Genomic DNA, 19,563 nt, shown 5'->3' on the forward strand with positions numbered 1-19,563 from the left:
TTCCCCCACCCCCCCCAAAGTGATATTTAGTAAAGCCAAAAATTGCATGTAAAAGTGGGATGAGACTTATTGTGGATTAGTATGTAGCTTTATTGTCAGCAAACTGGAAATGGAAAAATAATGAGACAAACCCAACATTTAGTATTTAGTCCTTGCTTTTAACTTGGCTTCAACTTGATTGTAGGATTTTTGGATTAATGTATTCCATGCAAACTTTAGGGAAACCTGCGTCCAGAAGAGGCTCTTCAAGCTCTTACCATTTACGAAGGAAAATTCGGTAGGCTGAAGGATGATCGTGAGAAGTGTGCGAAGGCCAAGGAAGCTCTGGAACTAACGGATACGGGACTACTCAGTGGCAGTGAAGAGCGTGTCCAGGTACAACCTGCTCACACAACTTCTTGTCAGTTTCAGATAAAAACGTTTCCATTCCATCTCTCCCTTAGGAGAGTGACTTGTAGCCTGTGATGTACTAGTGTCAAGACACAATCTCCACACTCGTTCAGTTCTAGCCTTAAGAGATTGTCTGTGATCTCTTCCTTGACTGTCTTATTCTCGTGAAGCTATTATGTGACCTGAGATGCAAAAATCTCATCTGGGTCACTTGCTATTGCAGTTCTGTTGAATTGGCGAGCTATCTGAAGGTTTTTGACATGTTAAAAGTATTCTGTTTAACTCCCCCATACTAATGACTTTTTGAAGAAATTAAGAATAACTGCTGATGTTTGATACATTCTTTACTATAGGTAGCCCTTGAAGAGTTGCAGGATCTCAAAGGCGTCTGGTCTGAACTCTCTAAGGTCTGGGAACAGATTGATCAAATGAAAGAACAGCCCTGGGTTTCAGTACAGCCTCGCAAGGTACTTCACTTCTGTATATATGAACAATGTCGCTACCACAAGTATATGCAAATTAGGAATTAGAGCTCTTGAGATAGACATGCTGAATTGTCACGTTCCAGATTGTTTTCAGCGTTTAGGTACCTTTTTCAGTATCTTGTGAGCATGTTTCTTCTCATGCTAAGCTAAAAAAAAAAAATCAGAGGCTTTGTTACAACGTAAGTAATTTTGCAGGGGATTTATGCAATTCCAGTAGTTTTGAAATTGAGATTGGACTGCACCTACAGGGAAGAAACTGTGCTGTTTTTAAATAGGCTGTTGGACCTTGTTAGGGAAACTTCATTATATGGTTGGATGAACAGCATCAGTTTTAGTTCAATGCTTAGGAGGCAGAGAGTGGTAGGAACACTAAGCCATAAACTGCCTGTGACAATATTATGTCATAAATGTTAATTGGACCAATAAAATTACATTCCCAGCTACAGCGTAACCACATCTTATGCAAATATGTATAACACTAAAAGAGCTGTACTGTCGATTATCTCATTAGCGAGAGGTTTCTGTAAAACTATATAGACGACTCTAAACTTGTACAACAATGTGCACAGCACTTGCAGAGAAAGATTTCATTGCTTTTATGTTACTGACAGCTTCGACAAAACTTAGATGGTCTGCTAAACCAACTGAAAAACTTCCCTGCCCGCTTGCGACAGTATGCCTCCTATGAGTATGTTCAGAGACTTCTGAAGGGCTACATGAAGGTAAGTTAATACTCATTTCTAAAACGCATGTATTTTATAGTTCAAGTTCAAGGATGTAACTTGCTTTCTTGTCTTCTGTAGATAAACATGCTAGTTATTGAACTGAAATCCGAGGCACTTAAAGATCGTCACTGGAAACAGCTGATGAAAAGGCTTCACGTTAACTGGGTTGTCTCAGAATTGACCCTGGGTCAGATCTGGGATGTCGATTTACAGAGAAATGAAGCAATTGTCAAAGATGTACTGCTCGTGGCTCAGGGAGAGATGGCTTTGGAAGAGTTCTTGAAACAGGCTAGTATCAGCTCTTGTATGCATGCATGTAATAGCAAATCAAAGGCTTGCTGACGCTTGTGTAGTAAACTTGTCAATCTAAGCTGTTGATACAAGTGCTGAGACTCCATGGAACACTCTGTTTTGGGGAACAGCTTAAAGCTATGTAAGCTTCCTCTGATGAAACTTGCATTATTTGGGAAAAGCAGTCCTTGATAATGACTGCAAAGACCCCACCTTAAGTTTTACCTAACTGCATCATATTCTCCCCCACCTTAAGTTTTACCTAACTGCATCATATTCTCAATATTTTTAGCAAAAGCTTGAGCATATACCCAGAATCCTTGGGTAAAAAAAGTAAAATCTGATTACTGTAATGCATTTCTACTTTGTAACTATGTTAGAGCAGAAATGATTGATGTCATGTCTTGAACATTTTTTTTCTTCAGATAAGAGAAGTGTGGAACACTTACGAACTGGACTTGGTCAATTACCAGAACAAATGTCGTTTGATTCGTGGATGGGATGACCTTTTCAACAAAGTAAAAGAGCACATTAACAGTGTGTCCGCTATGAAGCTATCGCCATACTACAAGGTAAAATGGAGAACAAAGCTAAAGAATCTTCATTTAGTTCTGCCTTCCCCTCTTGTTTAGTTTATATATTTGTCAAGAGAGACTATAGTCACTATTTAAGTTGACAGACAATTAATTGCATATGCATACTTTGTAACTCTCAAACAACTTGTTTCCACTAATAATTATTAGCAGTCAAACTCCTGATACTATTAAAATGAATATTAATGCAGTGTTTAAACTTTAGGTGTTTGAGGAAGATGCCCTTAGCTGGGAAGATAAGCTGAACCGTATCATGGCACTCTTTGATGTCTGGATAGATGTCCAAAGGCGATGGGTCTACCTGGAGGGTATCTTTACTGGTAGTGCAGACATCAAGCACTTGCTGCCTGTGGAGACCCAGCGGTTCCAGAGGTAACTTTTTAATTGCTTTGTTCTTTTTCTTGCCTCCCTTGGAACACCATGTGGCCAGGCCTGCAACTTCATGACTTCAGTGTAGCACTCTCTAAGTTGAAATACTGACTGTATTCTTACCTGGTCCAGCTGGATTACAGCCCTGCTGTAGACATAACTTCATCAAGCAAACAAATATGGCAAGAGGTGCATGTAGACAACTATGACAGAAAAAGGTTTGTGATAAACAGGCTGATGTACGATTTTTAGAAGATGATTGGGATTCAGGTGGTTTTTCGTGCTAGTTCCAGTCAGCTACCTCAAGGATTTTTCTGGCATTGTGGCTGCAAGAAGCAGGCTGACTTCTGTTGCCACAGCCTTCAGTCTAACCCTTGAAACGTCATTTTCTTCCTCTGCTTTAAGTTGCTCTGGTCATCCTTATTCATTCCACACACTTCCAGTCAGATCAAAGAATCAGATTTATGCATCTCTTCGGGAAATGAAGAAAAGTAAACCTTCAGCAGTGGAATTGATGGATTGAACATTGCAAAGTAATTAGATTTTGTTGTTGTGGGCTTGAGGTAGATGAAGAGCTATTTTGGGAATTTAGCCTTGTGTTCCCTAGGGCAGCCGCAACAATTAGAGAGGCAGTGGTCATTTAGAGACAAATAAGTTCGGTGTTCTGCAGGCCTGTGGTTACTGAGTTTGCACTAATGTACTGTTACTTTACTTGCAGCATCAGCACTGAATTTTTGGCACTCATGAAAAAAGTGTCCAAATCTCCACTTGTGATGGATGTTCTTAACATTCAAGGTGTGCAGAGGTCATTAGAGAGACTGGCAGACTTGCTCGGGAAGATACAGAAGGCGCTTGGAGAATACTTGGAAAGGGAGAGATCTTCTTTCCCTCGGTAAGAAGTTGACTTTAGTTGACTCTTGAAGTAAAGTAATTTGATGTTTCTGTGCAGGAATTGGTGTACTGTTCTGCAAAGCCTCTGCCAATTTTTATGTATTGCATATATATAAGATGTTACGACCATTAAATTTGCATTGTCTAAATGCAGAATTCAGTTACAGCTACTTCTCAGGAGGAGGGACTAAAACTTCCCTTACTTGCTCATCTGTGACTGGTTGTAGGATTCAGATATTGCTTAAGGAACCATTGCAGCTGATTTCTGTAAACTTACAGGTTCTATTTTGAACTGCTTAATTCTGGCATTTGATTGAAGGACAGTGTCTAAACTGTCACAATCCAGTATTTAAGTCACTGGTTCTGACTTACCTCTAGTCCTCAACTAGTTTGTCACTTAGCATGAGAGAGTAAGGGTGAAGGAGGTACTGAGTGGGAGTTCTCCCTGCCTAATAGACTTAATTCAATCCTAAGCTCTACTGTGAGTATTGCAGGGATGGATAGGTAAAGAAAACAATCCACAGTATGGAGCATATATACACTTTTGCGTAGTACAGACCACATGAACTGAGACTTAATCTTAGAACTGAAGTATAATTTCTAGCAAATTTATGGTTTGTGTACTCTTGCGGTGTTGGGGAAATGAGTGTCAATTACTCCTGTATAGTGGCCATCTATGAAGCATAAATAAATTTAAAAGTGATAGTTGGAGTTCTGATATAGATCTAATTTTATGTAATTACTAGGTTTTATTTTGTTGGTGATGAAGACTTGCTTGAAATCATTGGAAACAGCAAAAATGTTGCTAAGCTGCAGAAACACTTCAAGAAGATGTTTGCTGGTGTTTCTAGCATTATTCTCAATGAAGATAATTCTGTGGTTCTTGGTATATCCTCACGTGAAGGAGAGGAGGTATAGCTGCAGTGTTTCTTTTTAAATAAAATTCTGAAAGTAAGTGAACATAGGCTGACTTAAACCTAATTCTTGCAGGTGCTGTTCAAAACACCTGTCTCCATCACAGAACATCCCAAGATCAATGAGTGGCTCACTCTTGTTGAAAAAGAAATGAGAGTGACCCTTGCGAAATTGCTTGCAGAATCTGTTACTGAAGTAGAAATCTTTGGAAAAGCAACTTCAATTGATCCAGCAGTCTACATCTCTTGGATTGACAAATACCAGGTATCACTATGGAACACTTAAGCATACTGCAGCTTGGTTACTTCAGTGAGGAAAACTATCTGATGAGGATTTTTGTTACACAGGCTCAGCTTGTTGTCCTGTCAGCCCAGATTGCGTGGTCTGAGAATGTTGAGTCAGCCCTCAATGGTATGGGTGGAGTTGGAGACAACAGCCCTCTCCACTCTGTGCTAGCTAATGTTGAGGTCACACTCAATGTCCTGGCAGACTCTGTGCTGATGGAGCAGCCACCTCTTCGCAGAAGGAAACTGGAACACTTGGTAAGTACAAACCTCCTTTCCTCTTCTGGGTTTGCAGATGAGGATTTTTAAAAGTTTAATGAAAAGATTGATTAGTCTAAGACTTATTTTTCCTCTAGGAAAAAGTTTCATGCAATTTAAGCAACTACAGGATCAGGGCTTGATGTAGGTGGTGGTAGTTTTTCACTCTAGTCAGCTTAATGTATCATAGCATATTATAGACTAGCTCACTGAATTGGTCTTCAAACTAGCTCTTTCAAATATCGAAGTTACTGATTTCTTCGTTCAAATGTAAAATATCTCCTTAAGCTGCTTATTATTGTAATTGTTATATGCTTTTGTTTGTAGGTAAAGATTGACAGGGGGACAAGTTATCCCATCCTGGGTTATTTCTATAGATTTTTAGAGGGAAATATCTGGTCTGTTTTAGGAGTACCTGCCTTCATAGTTTCTGGCAAGTAAAATATCTAGTTCAGCAGTGTAATGGATTAACAGACTAACTGGATCAGAGCGCTTTGCTGAAAGCTAGGGAAGTCCTTAACAAGAGCAGTCAACATTGTTAGTTTTGTCTTTGTAACAACAGATTTTAAGGCAGAGACTATTGGTAGGTCATGATTTCTAAGTGATGGCAATTTACTGTGCTAATTTGAGAAGCTGTAGGATTCCTGGCTTTATTAGCAATGGCTTGGTATCGCTGTGGTCTAAGGAGTTACTTCATTCTCCAGATCACCGAGTTGGTACACCAGAGAGATGTTACAAGATCACTGATCAAAAGCAAGATCGACAACTCCAAATCCTTTGAGTGGCTCAGCCAAATGCGATTCTACTTTGACCCAAAACAGACAGATGTGTTGCAACAGCTCTCCATTCAGATGGCAAATGCCAAATTCAACTATGGTTTTGAGTACCTGGGTGTTCAGGATAAGCTAGTACAGACTCCTCTTACTGACCGCTGTTACCTGACAATGACACAAGCCTTGGAGGCAAGACTTGGAGGATCACCATTTGGTAAGTTTGTACTGAAGTACAATAAAAACTTGAGACAAGTATATAAACTTGTCTCTCTAATATATAGCTTTAATGTGAACATGCAGGACGCTTATAACTAAGATATTGAAGACAAAACAGTCTTTTGGGGGAAGTTGTAACAGTTTTAGGTTTCACTGAATCCTCTTGTCAAGGACCATCAGAATCGGCATTTTGGCAGATTACATGAGTAGGCGGTGGTACCTCAGATGAGAAACACTAAAACATGTCTGTCCCGCTTCAAAAATAGGTCCTGCTGGTACTGGTAAAACAGAATCTGTTAAGGCTCTTGGACATCAGCTTGGCCGCTTTGTGTTGGTTTTCAACTGCGATGAAACATTTGACTTCCAGGTAAGCTGTTTGATTAAAAAAATGTAGTCTCTGCTAACAAGCAATAGGAATCTCTTCAGAACTCTGAAACAGCCAGCAGTGTTTATTTTCAAGGTGATTATCTATAAGTCTTAACTGAGCCAGTATCTGTGGATCATATAGATGCTCTGTAACAAAAAATGCCTAAAGCAAAAGTGGGGCAGAACATTGGGGGTGGGGTTCTGTTTTTCTAGAACAGATAGTTCTATAGCAGCAAATGGAGGGAAAGGAAGAGGAAGTACGGGACGGGGGCTTAAGACTGGCTTTAGGAAAGTAACTTAAACTGGTTAGTTTGCATTGATAGTACTGGTTTAATGGAGAACAGATGAGAGTATGAGACTGCCAAAATAGCTGTACTATTACCAAATTATTCTTTGTGACATAACTGTGGAGTTTGCCTCAGCATGTGAAAGATTCTTCAAAACTAAGAAAATTTACCTAGGTATTTCAAAATTAATGACACCTTCAAACTGAGAACAAGATGAAATGCCTCTGTAAACTGTAACACAGCAAATGTCTCAAAATAAAAGCCTCGGTCAGGTGTATATATAAAAAACAATATAAAACATGGACAAGGAATCACGATACTTCATGGACTCTGCCAGGTTGCCCATCTGTTTCGTTTTTTTTTTTTTTTCCTGTACAGCTGTATTTTGATCAGACCAGGGGTCCATTTAGTCAGCATTTGGCCTGTAGTGGTGACTGTAAGAAAATAGCTGAGGAGCAGTAAGATCACAGATAGTGCATGATACTCCTTCCTTGCCCCCAGTCCCCTTCCTGCCTCTCACAGTTGTGAGGATCAGGAGGTCCCAAGCTGAAATGGATAACTCTATTCATACTCCATTTCTGCAGGTACTCATTTCTCCCCTTAAATCCACATGCAACATGCATTCTATAGCATTCTCTACCAAAGAGTTCCACTGCATTATTATGCACTTTATGAAGGAGCACCTTCTTTTGTCTTTTTTTTAATGATTCCTTAATTCTTGTAGTGGAAAAGACCTGTACAGCTGTATTTTGATCAGACCAGGGGTCCATTTAGTCAGCATTTGGCCTGTAGTGGTGACTGTAAGAAAATAGCTGAGGAGCAGTAAGATCACAGATAGTGCATGATACTCCTTCCTTGCCCCCAGTCCCCTTCCTGCCTCTCACAGTTGTGAGGATCAGGAGGTCCCAAGCTGAAATGGATAACTCTATTCATACTCCAGTGAACGTTTCTGCAGGTACTCATTTCTCCCCTTAAATCCACATGCACGCTTGCTTCTATAGCATTCTCTACCAAAGAGTTCCACTGCATTATTATGCACTTTATGAAGGAGCACCTTCTTTTGTCTTTTTTTTAATGATTCCTTAATTCTTGTAGTGGAAAAGACAGTGAAGTTGATTCCTATTCATCCTAAACCAGTGGCTTTTAGACCTCCGTCATATTCCCTCATGTTGCCTTTTGCGGAATCCTACCTTAAAGGTTGTTCTTTAGGTGGAAGCGTTATCATACTCTGGCCATCCAGTTTGCTCTTCTGAAATGTTTTGTAATTCTAGCATCCTCCTTGCGATAAAGGACTAGAACTGCACCTGGTATTAATGGTATCAGCAAACAAAACATTATGCAGTGGACTTACCTTGGCTGTTTTGTGAATACACAGCAGTACAGTATGTGGTAATAGGAAGCTATGATCATCTTCTCTGATTCTATGAAGCAGTGAACATCTGAAAGTCAGTTAGAACCCTTTTTTAACTCTTACAGTACTACAAAGATGGTAACCTACATATAAATACAGCTTCTTTCTGCCTTGGATGCATTGTATAAAGTGCTCTTCTCTGCTCCCTTTGCCTATGCATAGGCAAGAATGATCATGCAACTTCAGTGAATTTTCCCTTCTACGTGCAGGCAATGGGACGCATCTTTGTGGGACTTTGCCAAGTGGGTGCATGGGGCTGCTTTGACGAGTTCAACAGACTGGAGGAGCGTATGCTCTCTGCTGTTTCACAGCAAGTTCAGTGCATCCAGGAAGCCTTGCGAGAGCATTCCAACCCCAACTATGACAAGAGTACGTAATTGTTCATTCCTAATATTGTTGTACGGCATCTCTAATGTCCTTCATGCTGTTTTGTTGCTCAGTTACATTTCTCCCAAACAATCCAAGGAGGAAGCCACTTCCTATCAAAACTTAAAAACTTGAAGTAACTTTCAGCTGGTAGAAATTTGTATTTGAGTATTTGAGTTGCAGTACTAGAGGACCTGCTGTCCATTACTGTAGGAAACTAAAATAGAATAAAGTATGACTTGTGTTCTCAGGGTGATTGATCACTGACTCAGGTGTAACTAAATGCTCTCTCTTTTTCAGCTGCAACACCTATTACTTGTGAGCTGCTGAACAAACAAGTCAAAGTGAGCCCTGACATGGCTATCTTCATCACCATGAATCCTGGCTATGCAGGCAGATCAAATCTCCCTGACAATTTGAAGAAGTTGTTCCGTAGCTTGGCAATGACAAAACCAGACCGTCAGTTGATTGCCCAGGTCATGTTGTACTCCCAAGGTTTCCGTACAGCTGAAGTGCTTGCCAATAAGATAGTACCATTCTTCAAGTGAGTAACAAGTTTGGCTTCAATCAGTAAAAATAGAGCTTATTGTTCAAAGCTATAATGTTCTTTGCAACTCACTAAGCACGTTGTGCAGCAGTCGTTTCAAGCAATCGTTTCAAGTAAACAATGACATTTACTGAGTGTTGTGTTGGTCCCTATTGAGAATTAAATTGTATTTTGTCTCTTTTGCTTCTTAGGCTTTGTGATGAACAGCTGTCCTCCCAAAGTCACTATGATTTTGGCTTGAGAGCACTGAAGAGTGTGCTAGTTAGTGCAGGTAATGTGAAGAGGGAGAGGATTCAGAAGATAAAGCGGGAGAAAGAAGAGCGTGGTGAAGTTGTTGATGAGGGAGAAATCGCCGAGAACTTACCAGAACAAGAGGTAATGTGCAGTGTAAACAGGGTGGTAAACACACCCTGCAGTGTTTACCATTTAGTAATTTTTGCTTTGCCGTGCAAGCAAAGTAATCTTAGTTACAAAAGGTGGTAATTTGATAGCTTAGAAGCACCAAGTTAAACATGTCTTAGGGGTCCCTGAATCATAATGAAAGACTTGTTCGTAGGAGGTGGTGCACTCATAACGTGCTTATTGCTGCTCAGTTCCTCAGCAGTTAATACCAAAAGCATAGTGAAGAGGCATAAGAAACTATAGTTATATAAACTGAAAATCAATAGGAATTCATTGTGTAGTTTCAAAGTTGAAACCCCATCAATGGTCGTTTTTACCAAGACGACCCTGGTCTGGTGCTTTATCAATAAAGTATTTAGTGAAGTATTCCTTGTCAAACACATTTGGTAAAGTGAACTAAACAAAAAATCTTAACCAAAACGTGACTCTCTCTGCAGATCCTGATCCAAAGTGTATGTGAAACTATGGTACCAAAACTGGTTGCAGAAGACATTCCATTGCTGTTCAGTCTCCTTTCTGATGTATTCCCTGGAGTACAGTATCATCGTGGGGAGATGACAGCCTTGCGAGAGGAGCTTAAGAAAGTGTGTCAGGAAATGTACCTTACCTACGGTGATGGAGAAGAAGTTGGTGGCATGTGGGTTGAAAAGGTAAAGTATAAAACTGAAAAGGTGGAATTGAAGTTTATGTATAAGACTAAACTTTTTTTATTATGAAAGGTGGAAAGTTTTTCCTTTTTCTTGTCTTAAGCGAGCAATACATAGAAGCTTAGATTGACTACTGAAGTTGAGACTTAATTGGTACATCATTTCTTCTGTCACAGGTTCTTCAGCTGTATCAGATTACACAGATAAATCATGGACTGATGATGGTTGGTCCCTCTGGAAGTGGAAAGAGCATGGCTTGGAGAGTGCTTCTGAAAGCCCTCGAACGGCTGGAGGGTGTGGAAGGTGTTGCTCATATTATAGATCCAAAAGCAATCAGCAAAGATCACCTCTATGGTACTTTGGATCCAAACACCAGAGAATGGACAGATGGCTTGTTTACACATGTCCTGAGAAAGTGAGTCTTTAATAGCACAAATGAAAAATGGCCAGTACACTTGTGCCATGGGTAATCTGACCTTACTGAGTCTGTGTTCTCTACTGCAATAAATATTTCCTTTAATGTAGAATCATAGACAATGTGAGAGGTGAACTACAAAAACGTCAGTGGATTATCTTTGATGGTGATGTAGACCCTGAATGGGTTGAGAACTTGAACTCTGTTTTGGATGACAACAAACTACTGACTCTGCCAAACGGAGAACGTCTCAGCCTTCCACCAAATGTAATGTTACTTTTTTTACACGACATTTACATGCTGTCCTATAAACTTGTTGCTTTTACCTTAATCCGTACTAGTGCTGTCCCTCTTTCTCATCACAAGCAGAGTAATACTGATCTCGGGTAGTGGTTTGCTGGAGTTAGGAACTTTTGTGGAAACAAACATTTCTCATTATACTTACTCTGACCCTGTAAGACAACCTTTGTGGATTATATAAAAGTCTAGGGTAACAGTCAATAATGATGAATTTACCTTAGGATAGTTTAATGCTGCTGTTGATTATTCACAGGCTAAATATAAATTAACTTATTTTAAAAGGTCTCTGGTTTTTGGGGGGGAGTTTTTTGTTTTGTTTTGCTTTTGGTTCGTTGGTTGTTTTTACTTCAAACTCGTGTTTTAAATTTCTGCTCTTCAGGTGCGTATCATGTTTGAGGTACAGGATCTGAAATATGCCACTTTGGCTACTGTGTCAAGGTGTGGCATGGTCTGGTTCAGTGAGGATGTTCTCAGTACAGACATGATATTCAATAACTTCCTGGCCAGACTAAGAAGCATTCCTCTGGATGAAGGTGAGGAGGAAGCTCAGCGAAGGCGAAAGGGCAAAGAAGATGAAGGAGAAGAAGCAGCATCCCCAATGTTGCAGGTATAATTTAGATTACGTTATGGGATAACGTAGTAAGAAGACTTGTATCACAAGGAGTACTTAGAATTTATGACAGCCTATCATAGAAAAGCTGAGTTCCTCTTCACGTCTTTTTTCTTTTTTTTTAAAGAATATTAAAATATGAAACATTTCAAACCTTAAACAAAATTATTTCCTGCTGCCTGGTAGTCAAATGAGAAGTAAATGCTTTGAGCAGTGTTTGTCTCCCCCCAACAGATTCAGAGAGATGCTGCAACAATAATGCAGCCATATTTCACATCTAACGGCCTGGTAACTAAAGCACTTGAACATGCTTTCAAGTTGGAGCATATTATGGATCTCACCCGCTTGCGCTGTCTTGGTTCTCTGTTCTCCATGTTGCATCAAGCTTGCCGCAACGTAGCCCAGTACAATGCCAATCATCCAGACTTTCCAATGCAGATAGATCAACTGGAGCGTTACATCCAGGTAAAAACAGTATGCTGCTAAGTGACTGCTGTGTTTGACATGTCAGTATAGCAGCTAGATTTGATTTATTGTTCATTAAGTTTTGTTCCATTACTCTAAAACCTGCTTTTGCTGCTTCTTACAGAGGTACCTGGTTTACGCAATACTCTGGTCTCTTTCTGGAGACAGTCGTTTGAAAATGAGAGCAGAGCTGGGAGAATACATTAGGAGAATCACCACTGTGCCACTGCCAACTGCACCCAACATACCTATAATTGACTATGAGGTAAACCTTTCTTATGCTAGAAGTGTTGCTCTTTTGTGTTCTTAGAAGCTTGCTTTAGATTTTTGGAGATGAAACTGGAAAATAAAACGCTAGACTACCTTAAATTTTACAGTTTCAGTTCAGTGAGCAAGCTGCCTGTTTAAATAAACACATCAGATTTGATGCCACAAACTATTCTGTGGTTTAAAAAAAAATATATTCTCTTTTAGCTAAGGTTGAGCTATATTCCTGTTCTAAATTGATCATGTTTTTGTGCTCCTAGGTGTCCATTACAGGTGAATGGGTGCCGTGGCAATCCAAGGTTCCTCAAATTGAAGTTGAGACACACAAAGTTGCAGCTCCTGATGTAGTAGTACCAACCCTAGATACCGTTCGCCATGAAGCATTGCTATATACTTGGCTGGCAGAACACAAACCTCTAGTACTGTGTGGTCCACCGGGTTCCGGAAAGACCATGACCCTCTTCAGTGCTCTCAGAGCTCTGCCTGACATGGAGGTACACAAGAAGTGTGTGTGTGCGCGCGCATGTGCATGTGTGAATTACAGAGTAGTACCAAGTCTCTAATCTCCTTAAAGATTAAAGCAGTCTTGATTTAGCATGGAAATGATTTGCTAGCCAGAATTCAGTGATACCTCCACCTCAGTCAGTCATGTGTATACATAGCAAAACATAAAAATTATGTTGAGCAGAATCTAAATTTATGTCTCAAGATCCTTAACCTAAAAGCTACTTCCTTCCTTTGCCGCTTCAATAATGCAGAAGCGTTCCACCATTTAATATTTAAAAACCTGTGGTAATGTTTAAGAATAGCTCTCATCCTTCAGTGTATTTAGGTGGAGTAACAGTTACATGAAGCTGTGATATTCTAAGTACAAGGTTCGATAGGAGGTGTTGCTGCATGGTAAATGGAGAACCTGCAGTGGGAAGCAAACAATATACAGTCAGAATATAGGCAGTAACCTGAAATATAGATGGTGTATATACTTCCACTGTGGAAAGCCGAACATACCTGTTTTCAGGACTCTTGATATGCTCTTTTTCAAGCCTTAGTGTATTTTAACTTTGTTTTCACTATTCTCTTTTTAAGGTGGTTGGACTCAACTTTTCTAGTGCTACCACTCCAGAACTGCTCTTGAAAACTTTTGATCACTACTGTGAGTACAGGCGTACACCTAATGGAGTGGTGCTGGCTCCTGTGCAGTTAGGAAAGTGGCTGGTGCTGTTCTGTGATGAAATCAACTTGCCAGATATGGATAAGTATGGCACACAGAGAGTCATATCCTTCATTAGACAGGTTTGTTTTTCTTTGTAATCAACTATATCATAACAGTTATTTTCAGGGAAATACAACGTTCCACTGATTTTTATTTTACTTTTTTTTTTCCCCAGATGGTGGAACATGGAGGATTCTATCGTACATCAGACCAGACATGGGTGAAACTGGAGAGAATTCAGTTTGTTGGTGCATGTAATCCACCTACTGATCCTGGAAGAAAACCTCTCTCACATAGGTAATGTATCTAGTAAATTCTGTATAGCAACAGAATAGAGGTCAAAATTGAAGCATCGACTATGTAATCTGTTCTTAATACACTTGTTTAACACCAGCTGTGCTGAAGTTGTATTCCTTGCTTTTTAACTAACTGCTAGTTGGTTCTTATCGTGACAGCTAGCCAGTGGACTTTTCTTGAATAACCTGTCTAAAATGCTGTGGATACTTCAGAATACTTTTTGGTCCAAGTCACTGAGGAGCAGTTAAGCCAACTGCAGTTACTGCTGATAATTTTGAATCAAGCAGTTATTTAATTTTGGCAAAAGATAAAGAAAATAATACAGGCTGTAATTTGACCTTCTGGGCTATGTAATGTGCTAATCTTTCAGATTTTTACGACATGTTCCTGTGGTTTATGTGGACTATCCTGGACCAGCTTCGCTTACTCAGATATATGGAACATTCAATCGTGCAATGCTAAGGCTGATCCCATCACTTCGCACATATGCAGAACCCCTCACTGCTGCTATGGTAGAATTCTACACAATGTCTCAGGTAATTTTTTTAATACAACCCCAAATTCTAATCAGAAATCTTCCTTTTATGCTGGATCACTTAACATGCATTGTTTGCCTTTCATATGGTTAATATGTGTGCAAGAACTCAACTAGTTACTTGAGTTCTGGTGAAAGCCACTGAATGACAGTAGCAAAGTAATATCGTGCAACACAAGATCTGTAAAAATATAGCACAACTTTGGGATGAAGTAACTAATTATATCTGAATTTTTAGGAGAGATTCACTCAAGACACACAGCCACACTACATCTATTCACCTCGTGAAATGACTCGATGGGTGAGAGGTATATTCGAAGCATTAAGACCACTAGAAACCTTACCAGTTGAAGGCCTTATCAGGATTTGGGCCCATGAAGCCTTACGTCTCTTCCAAGACAGGTAAAATAAAGGGGGGGTGGGGGAAAGGGTGCAAAATGAATTTTCCCCACTCCTTGCCAACTTTTATTAGAAGACCAAACTGAAGTGTGGTTCATGTTAAATAACTGGAATACAAATGAGAATATTTCCCTTTGCTTTAACTTAACACTACTGGGAGTCGTATCTATGCAAAGCAGAAACATACTTTAGTGGTAGCACTGCCATGTGATGTGACTATATCCTCCTGTTACAGAGGATTTGTAGTCACTGATTTTTTTCTTTATCCAGACTTGTAGAAGATGAGGAGAGACGCTGGACTGATGAGAACATAGATATGGTTGCTCTGAAGCACTTCCCCAATATTGACAAAGAAAAAGCTATGAGCAGACCTATCTTATACAGCAACTGGCTGTCGAAGGTAAAAATAAATAAATAGTTTGGGAGCAACTGAGTGATGCTGTTCTTATGACTATATTAACATGATAGTTGGTGCCCATCATTTTGTTAAACTGATCTCTAAGAAGTTCTTATTATGATTATCTGAAGTGAACTCTACCACAAAGTTAATAGCCGTTATGCCAGGGATACTATTGTAAGATCTACCACAGCAGATAAAGGCAGTATTAAATAATATTTCTTGAGAACAGGATAACACTCCCAGAAAGTTGCTGAGTTACTGCTTACGGAATCTCTTGGATAAGGTAGTGACCCTTGAACAACGTTGATATTGTAAATTTATGGTGAACTGTTTCTTGCAATCTGTAGAAATCCTACTGGGTCAAGGCAGAAGTCCATCTAGCCTGCTACCCGCCTGCTACCCATCCACTACCCATCTCTGTGACTGATAGCAGATGCCTAGGAAAGACTGTTTAAAATAGATTGGGGGAGTGAGGAAGGAGTAAGTCTGTCATGCTACTTCCTAGTGTCTTCGGTGACTGGCAGCACAGGCTCAACCTATGATAGGTTCAGCAGATAACAGTGTTTAAACCCCATGCCACTATCTGTGGCACTCTAAGCTGTGGACGTGTCCTGTGCAAGTTAAATGAGTACAGTACTCTTAAGCTTTTGTAGGGGATTGCACCTTTAAGTATTCTAATAGTTCTGCTTTCATCTACTCATAAGTTGATCCCTAAGCAAAATTGCCTTAATCTTAAATTCCATACTGTATTGACTGATTCTTTTAGGATTATATTCCAGTGGATCAAGAAGAATTAAGAGACTATGTGAAAGCTAGGCTTAAAGTCTTTTATGAAGAAGAACTTGATGTACCACTTGTTCTGTTCAATGAAGTCTTGGATCATGTGTTAAGAATTGACCGGTAAGTGGAGACTTCAGTTGCTGCTCATATAAATAGTATTTAAAGGCTTGTTCTAAAATAGAGTAGCCTGAGTACAGACAAAGTAAGAATGGAGCATGATCCCATTGTTGTCTATAGATTGTCTACTTCTGGCCTCCAGATAGCAGGATCCTAGCTGGAAAGATGTGTCAGTTTTGGTACTGACTTGAAGTTTAGATGCTTAAGGAAAAGCTTCAGTCAGTTGATAACACTTGATCAAAACATACTTGCTTATGTTCTTTTTCAGAATCTTCCGTCAGCCACAGGGCCACTTGCTGCTTATTGGAGTCAGTGGAGCAGGGAAAACAACTCTCTCAAGATTTGTTGCCTGGATGAACGGTTTGAGCGTCTACCAAATTAAGGTTGGCATGCTATTTTCACTTAACAAAAACTGTTAGTCAAAACTCGCACTTCTTAAATATTGACCCCTAAAAAAATCCCCTTAAAAGCTAAAACAAAATATTAATAACCAATGTTAAATCTTACTAGGTTCACAGAAAATATACAGGTGAAGATTTTGATGAAGACCTTAGGACAGTATTGAGACGTTCTGGCTGTAAAAATGAAAAAATAGCTTTTATAATGGATGAGTCAAATGTATTGGATTCTGGATTCCTGGAGAGAATGAACACTCTTCTAGCCAATGGAGAGGTAAGAAGATTTTAAGTAAATACTTTTAAGCACCTTTTTACAACTATAAGCTATGACAAAACTATCTTTTGAATTAGGTTCCTGGTCTCTTTGAAGGAGATGAATATGCCACCCTCATGACTCAGTGTAAAGAAGGAGCACAGAAAGAAGGTTTAATGTTAGATTCACATGAAGAACTCTACAAATGGTTCACCAGCCAAGTTATTCGCAATCTCCATGTTGTGTTCACTATGAATCCATCTTCTGAGGGCCTGAAGGACAGGGCAGCTACCTCTCCTGCGCTCTTCAACAGGTAATTGCTCTATATTCCAACATGCATTACAAATACTGTTAAAACAGTACTTTTTGGGAAGTCTTCACAAATTCTTTGTATTTCAGGTGTGTCTTGAACTGGTTTGGAGACTGGTCAACTGAGGCACTGTACCAAGTTGGCAAAGAGTTCACAAGCAAAATGGATCTTGAGAAACCAAATTATATTGTGCCCGATTACATGCCAGTTGTGTATGATAAGCTACCACAACCACCATCACACAGGGAAGCTATTGTTAATAGTTGTGTGTTTGTTCATCAGACTCTCCATCAGGTATGTTTTTATTGCATTGCTCAACTTATGTTGATCTCTAGGCCACAGCATCATGCACCAGTTTCCTAAAAAGTACGATCTTTGGCATTTGAATAGGTTTAAAACCAATGCGTAATCTACAATTCCTTCTTCCCTAAAGGCTAATGCTCGTCTGGCAAAACGAGGAGGTAGAACCATGGCAATCACACCACGCCACTATTTAGACTTCATCAACCATTATGCCAACTTGTTCAATGAGAAACGAAGTGAATTGGAGGAGCAGCAAATGCATTTGAATGTTGGCCTTAGAAAAATCAAGGAAACAGTTGATCAGGTACATATCTTTAAAACTTTGCCCTTCATAAGGCTGGAGTGATTAAATAGATCCCCGTGCTTAATCTGAGTTCTCCCATCTTACAATCTATCTCAGGTGGAAGAATTGCGGCGTGACCTAAGAATAAAGAGTCAGGAACTGGAAGTGAAGAATGCAGCAGCCAATGACAAGTTGAAAAAGATGGTGAAAGATCAGCAGGAAGCTGAGAAGAAAAAGGTAAAAAACTTTGTTAAATCTCTGTGCATAGAAAATATTTTTATTTACAAAACAGAGCCTGCAGAACAAGTACTGGAAGAAGTTCAACTTCTAAAAAGCAGTATTTTGTCTGTGAAACTTCCTCCTAGGTCATGAGCCAGGAGATTCAGGAACAGCTGCACAAGCAGCAGGAGGTCATTGCAGACAAGCAGATGAGTGTGAAAGAAGATCTTGACAAGGTGGAGCCTGCTGTCATTGAAGCTCAGAATGGTATGTTAGCACCTGAAGAGATCACACTATGGGATTGGATCTAAAACTGAAGTCTATGGGAATGCGTTTTGGTGCAGTCTGAGTTGGTCTTGCCTAACAAAAGTGTAGGCTCTTAGCGTGGAGCTGAACAGTGTTGAAGAAATTCCTAATCTTTGAACTCTGATTTTATGCTGTTTATAGTACTGATCTGATACTCGATACTCCTTTTATGGCTTGTGGCTTCATTTCTGGCAGACCAGCTCTAGTTATTTATTCAGTCTATATATTCTTAAAGAAACATCATAATCAGAAAGACCACTGATGCCTTATTACTGCACAGACGGCATACAATCAAGCTGTCCATTCATTAAACTGGATAGAGGAGTCATTGCTTGTAATAAAGATTTAAGTGAATCATTTTTAGGCAGCAGAATAAGATGCCTGTGGCCAGTTGGCAAGTTGACATTCAGAAAAGTTCATCTAGTGATATACAGTAGTTTGAACGTTATCCACTAGTATCTGCTTCTCTGATAATCTCAAATCCCTTTTGAGACCCTTGAAGCGTTTTTACTAATCCAAGGTACTTTAACAGACTTTGTTCATTTTTTTCTTCCCAATCAACATTCATCATCTTTCTGGCACTGGTTAGCTGTGAAGTCGATAAAGAAACAGCATCTGGTAGAGGTCCGTTCTATGGCTAATCCACCTGCAGCAGTGAAGCTAGCACTGGAGTCCATCTGCCTGCTACTGGGTGAAAGTACAACTGACTGGAAACAAATACGTTCCATCATCATGAGAGAGAACTTCATTCCAACCATTGTTAACTTCTCTGCTGAGGAAATCAGGTAAAGTGCAACTGTGAATTATTTATGTGAATAAACTATTCACAAAGATATGGAAGGTCTTAATTGGACTTTTCTCTGTGTAATTGCTTTAGTAGCACTTGACTTCTTGTGAGACTAACTTACTCCTGCATGTAATGAATGTGTAGGTGGTACAGGAAACAGACTACTGAAGCAAAGGTGTATCATGCAAACTGGGACAAAACAGCTGCTGTTGAATAACTTCAAGGCATGGTTGCAAAGCAGTGTGTTGCTGTCCAAAGCCACATTATTAGTTGAAAGTTGTTATGCAGCAATAACAGACCAGGTTGCTGAGAGCTTGTTGTGGTTTAACCCGGCAGGCAGCTAAACACCACACAGCCGTTCACTCACTCCCCTGCAGTGGGATGGGGGAGAAGATCGGTGAAAAAAAAAAAGAAAAATTTGTGGGTTGAGATAAAGACAGTTTAATAGGACAGAAAAGGAAGGGAAAATAATAGTAATGATAAAAGCATATACACAAAATAAGTGATTCACAATGCAGTTGCTCACCATCTGCCTACCAATGCCCAGCCAGTTACCAAGCAGCAGTCGTCGTCCCCCGGCCAACTCCCCCCAGTTTATATACTGAGCATGACGCCATATGGTATGGAATAGCTCTTTGGCCAGTTTGGGTCAGCTGTCCTGGCTGTGCCCCCTCCCAGCTCCTTGTGCAC

The 19,563-nt window shown here is 39.8% G+C and overlaps 1 protein-coding gene across 1 annotated transcript in view; it reads left to right on the top strand.

The window, feature by feature from the left end:
• DYNC1H1 (dynein cytoplasmic 1 heavy chain 1) overlaps positions 1–19,563 on the top strand; it is a 51,667-nt gene that overhangs the window by 15,640 nt on the left and 16,464 nt on the right. Inside the window, exons 17-52 of the mRNA XM_009280973.1 lie at positions 220–375; positions 744–857; positions 1,487–1,597; positions 1,679–1,888; positions 2,317–2,463; positions 2,690–2,856; positions 3,572–3,745; positions 4,491–4,656; positions 4,735–4,923; positions 5,007–5,201; positions 5,906–6,188; positions 6,457–6,557; positions 8,464–8,623; positions 8,921–9,164; positions 9,359–9,542; positions 10,007–10,219; positions 10,393–10,631; positions 10,742–10,898; positions 11,311–11,538; positions 11,776–12,006; positions 12,131–12,271; positions 12,534–12,767; positions 13,360–13,566; positions 13,662–13,783; positions 14,154–14,319; positions 14,557–14,720; positions 14,988–15,117; positions 15,884–16,017; positions 16,283–16,397; positions 16,525–16,686; positions 16,764–16,978; positions 17,065–17,269; positions 17,409–17,582; positions 17,679–17,798; positions 17,927–18,047; positions 18,676–18,871. Of these exons, the coding sequence (XP_009279248.1) occupies positions 220–375; positions 744–857; positions 1,487–1,597; positions 1,679–1,888; positions 2,317–2,463; positions 2,690–2,856; positions 3,572–3,745; positions 4,491–4,656; positions 4,735–4,923; positions 5,007–5,201; positions 5,906–6,188; positions 6,457–6,557; positions 8,464–8,623; positions 8,921–9,164; positions 9,359–9,542; positions 10,007–10,219; positions 10,393–10,631; positions 10,742–10,898; positions 11,311–11,538; positions 11,776–12,006; positions 12,131–12,271; positions 12,534–12,767; positions 13,360–13,566; positions 13,662–13,783; positions 14,154–14,319; positions 14,557–14,720; positions 14,988–15,117; positions 15,884–16,017; positions 16,283–16,397; positions 16,525–16,686; positions 16,764–16,978; positions 17,065–17,269; positions 17,409–17,582; positions 17,679–17,798; positions 17,927–18,047; positions 18,676–18,871 (6,275 nt within the window). The remainder of the gene's footprint in view (positions 1–219; positions 376–743; positions 858–1,486; positions 1,598–1,678; positions 1,889–2,316; positions 2,464–2,689; positions 2,857–3,571; positions 3,746–4,490; positions 4,657–4,734; positions 4,924–5,006; positions 5,202–5,905; positions 6,189–6,456; positions 6,558–8,463; positions 8,624–8,920; positions 9,165–9,358; positions 9,543–10,006; positions 10,220–10,392; positions 10,632–10,741; positions 10,899–11,310; positions 11,539–11,775; positions 12,007–12,130; positions 12,272–12,533; positions 12,768–13,359; positions 13,567–13,661; positions 13,784–14,153; positions 14,320–14,556; positions 14,721–14,987; positions 15,118–15,883; positions 16,018–16,282; positions 16,398–16,524; positions 16,687–16,763; positions 16,979–17,064; positions 17,270–17,408; positions 17,583–17,678; positions 17,799–17,926; positions 18,048–18,675; positions 18,872–19,563) is intronic.

Source organism: Aptenodytes forsteri, unplaced genomic scaffold (assembly GCF_000699145.1).
Source record: "Aptenodytes forsteri isolate BGI_AS27 unplaced genomic scaffold, ASM69914v1 Scaffold193, whole genome shotgun sequence".
Lineage (NCBI taxonomy): Eukaryota > Metazoa > Chordata > Aves > Sphenisciformes > Spheniscidae > Aptenodytes > Aptenodytes forsteri.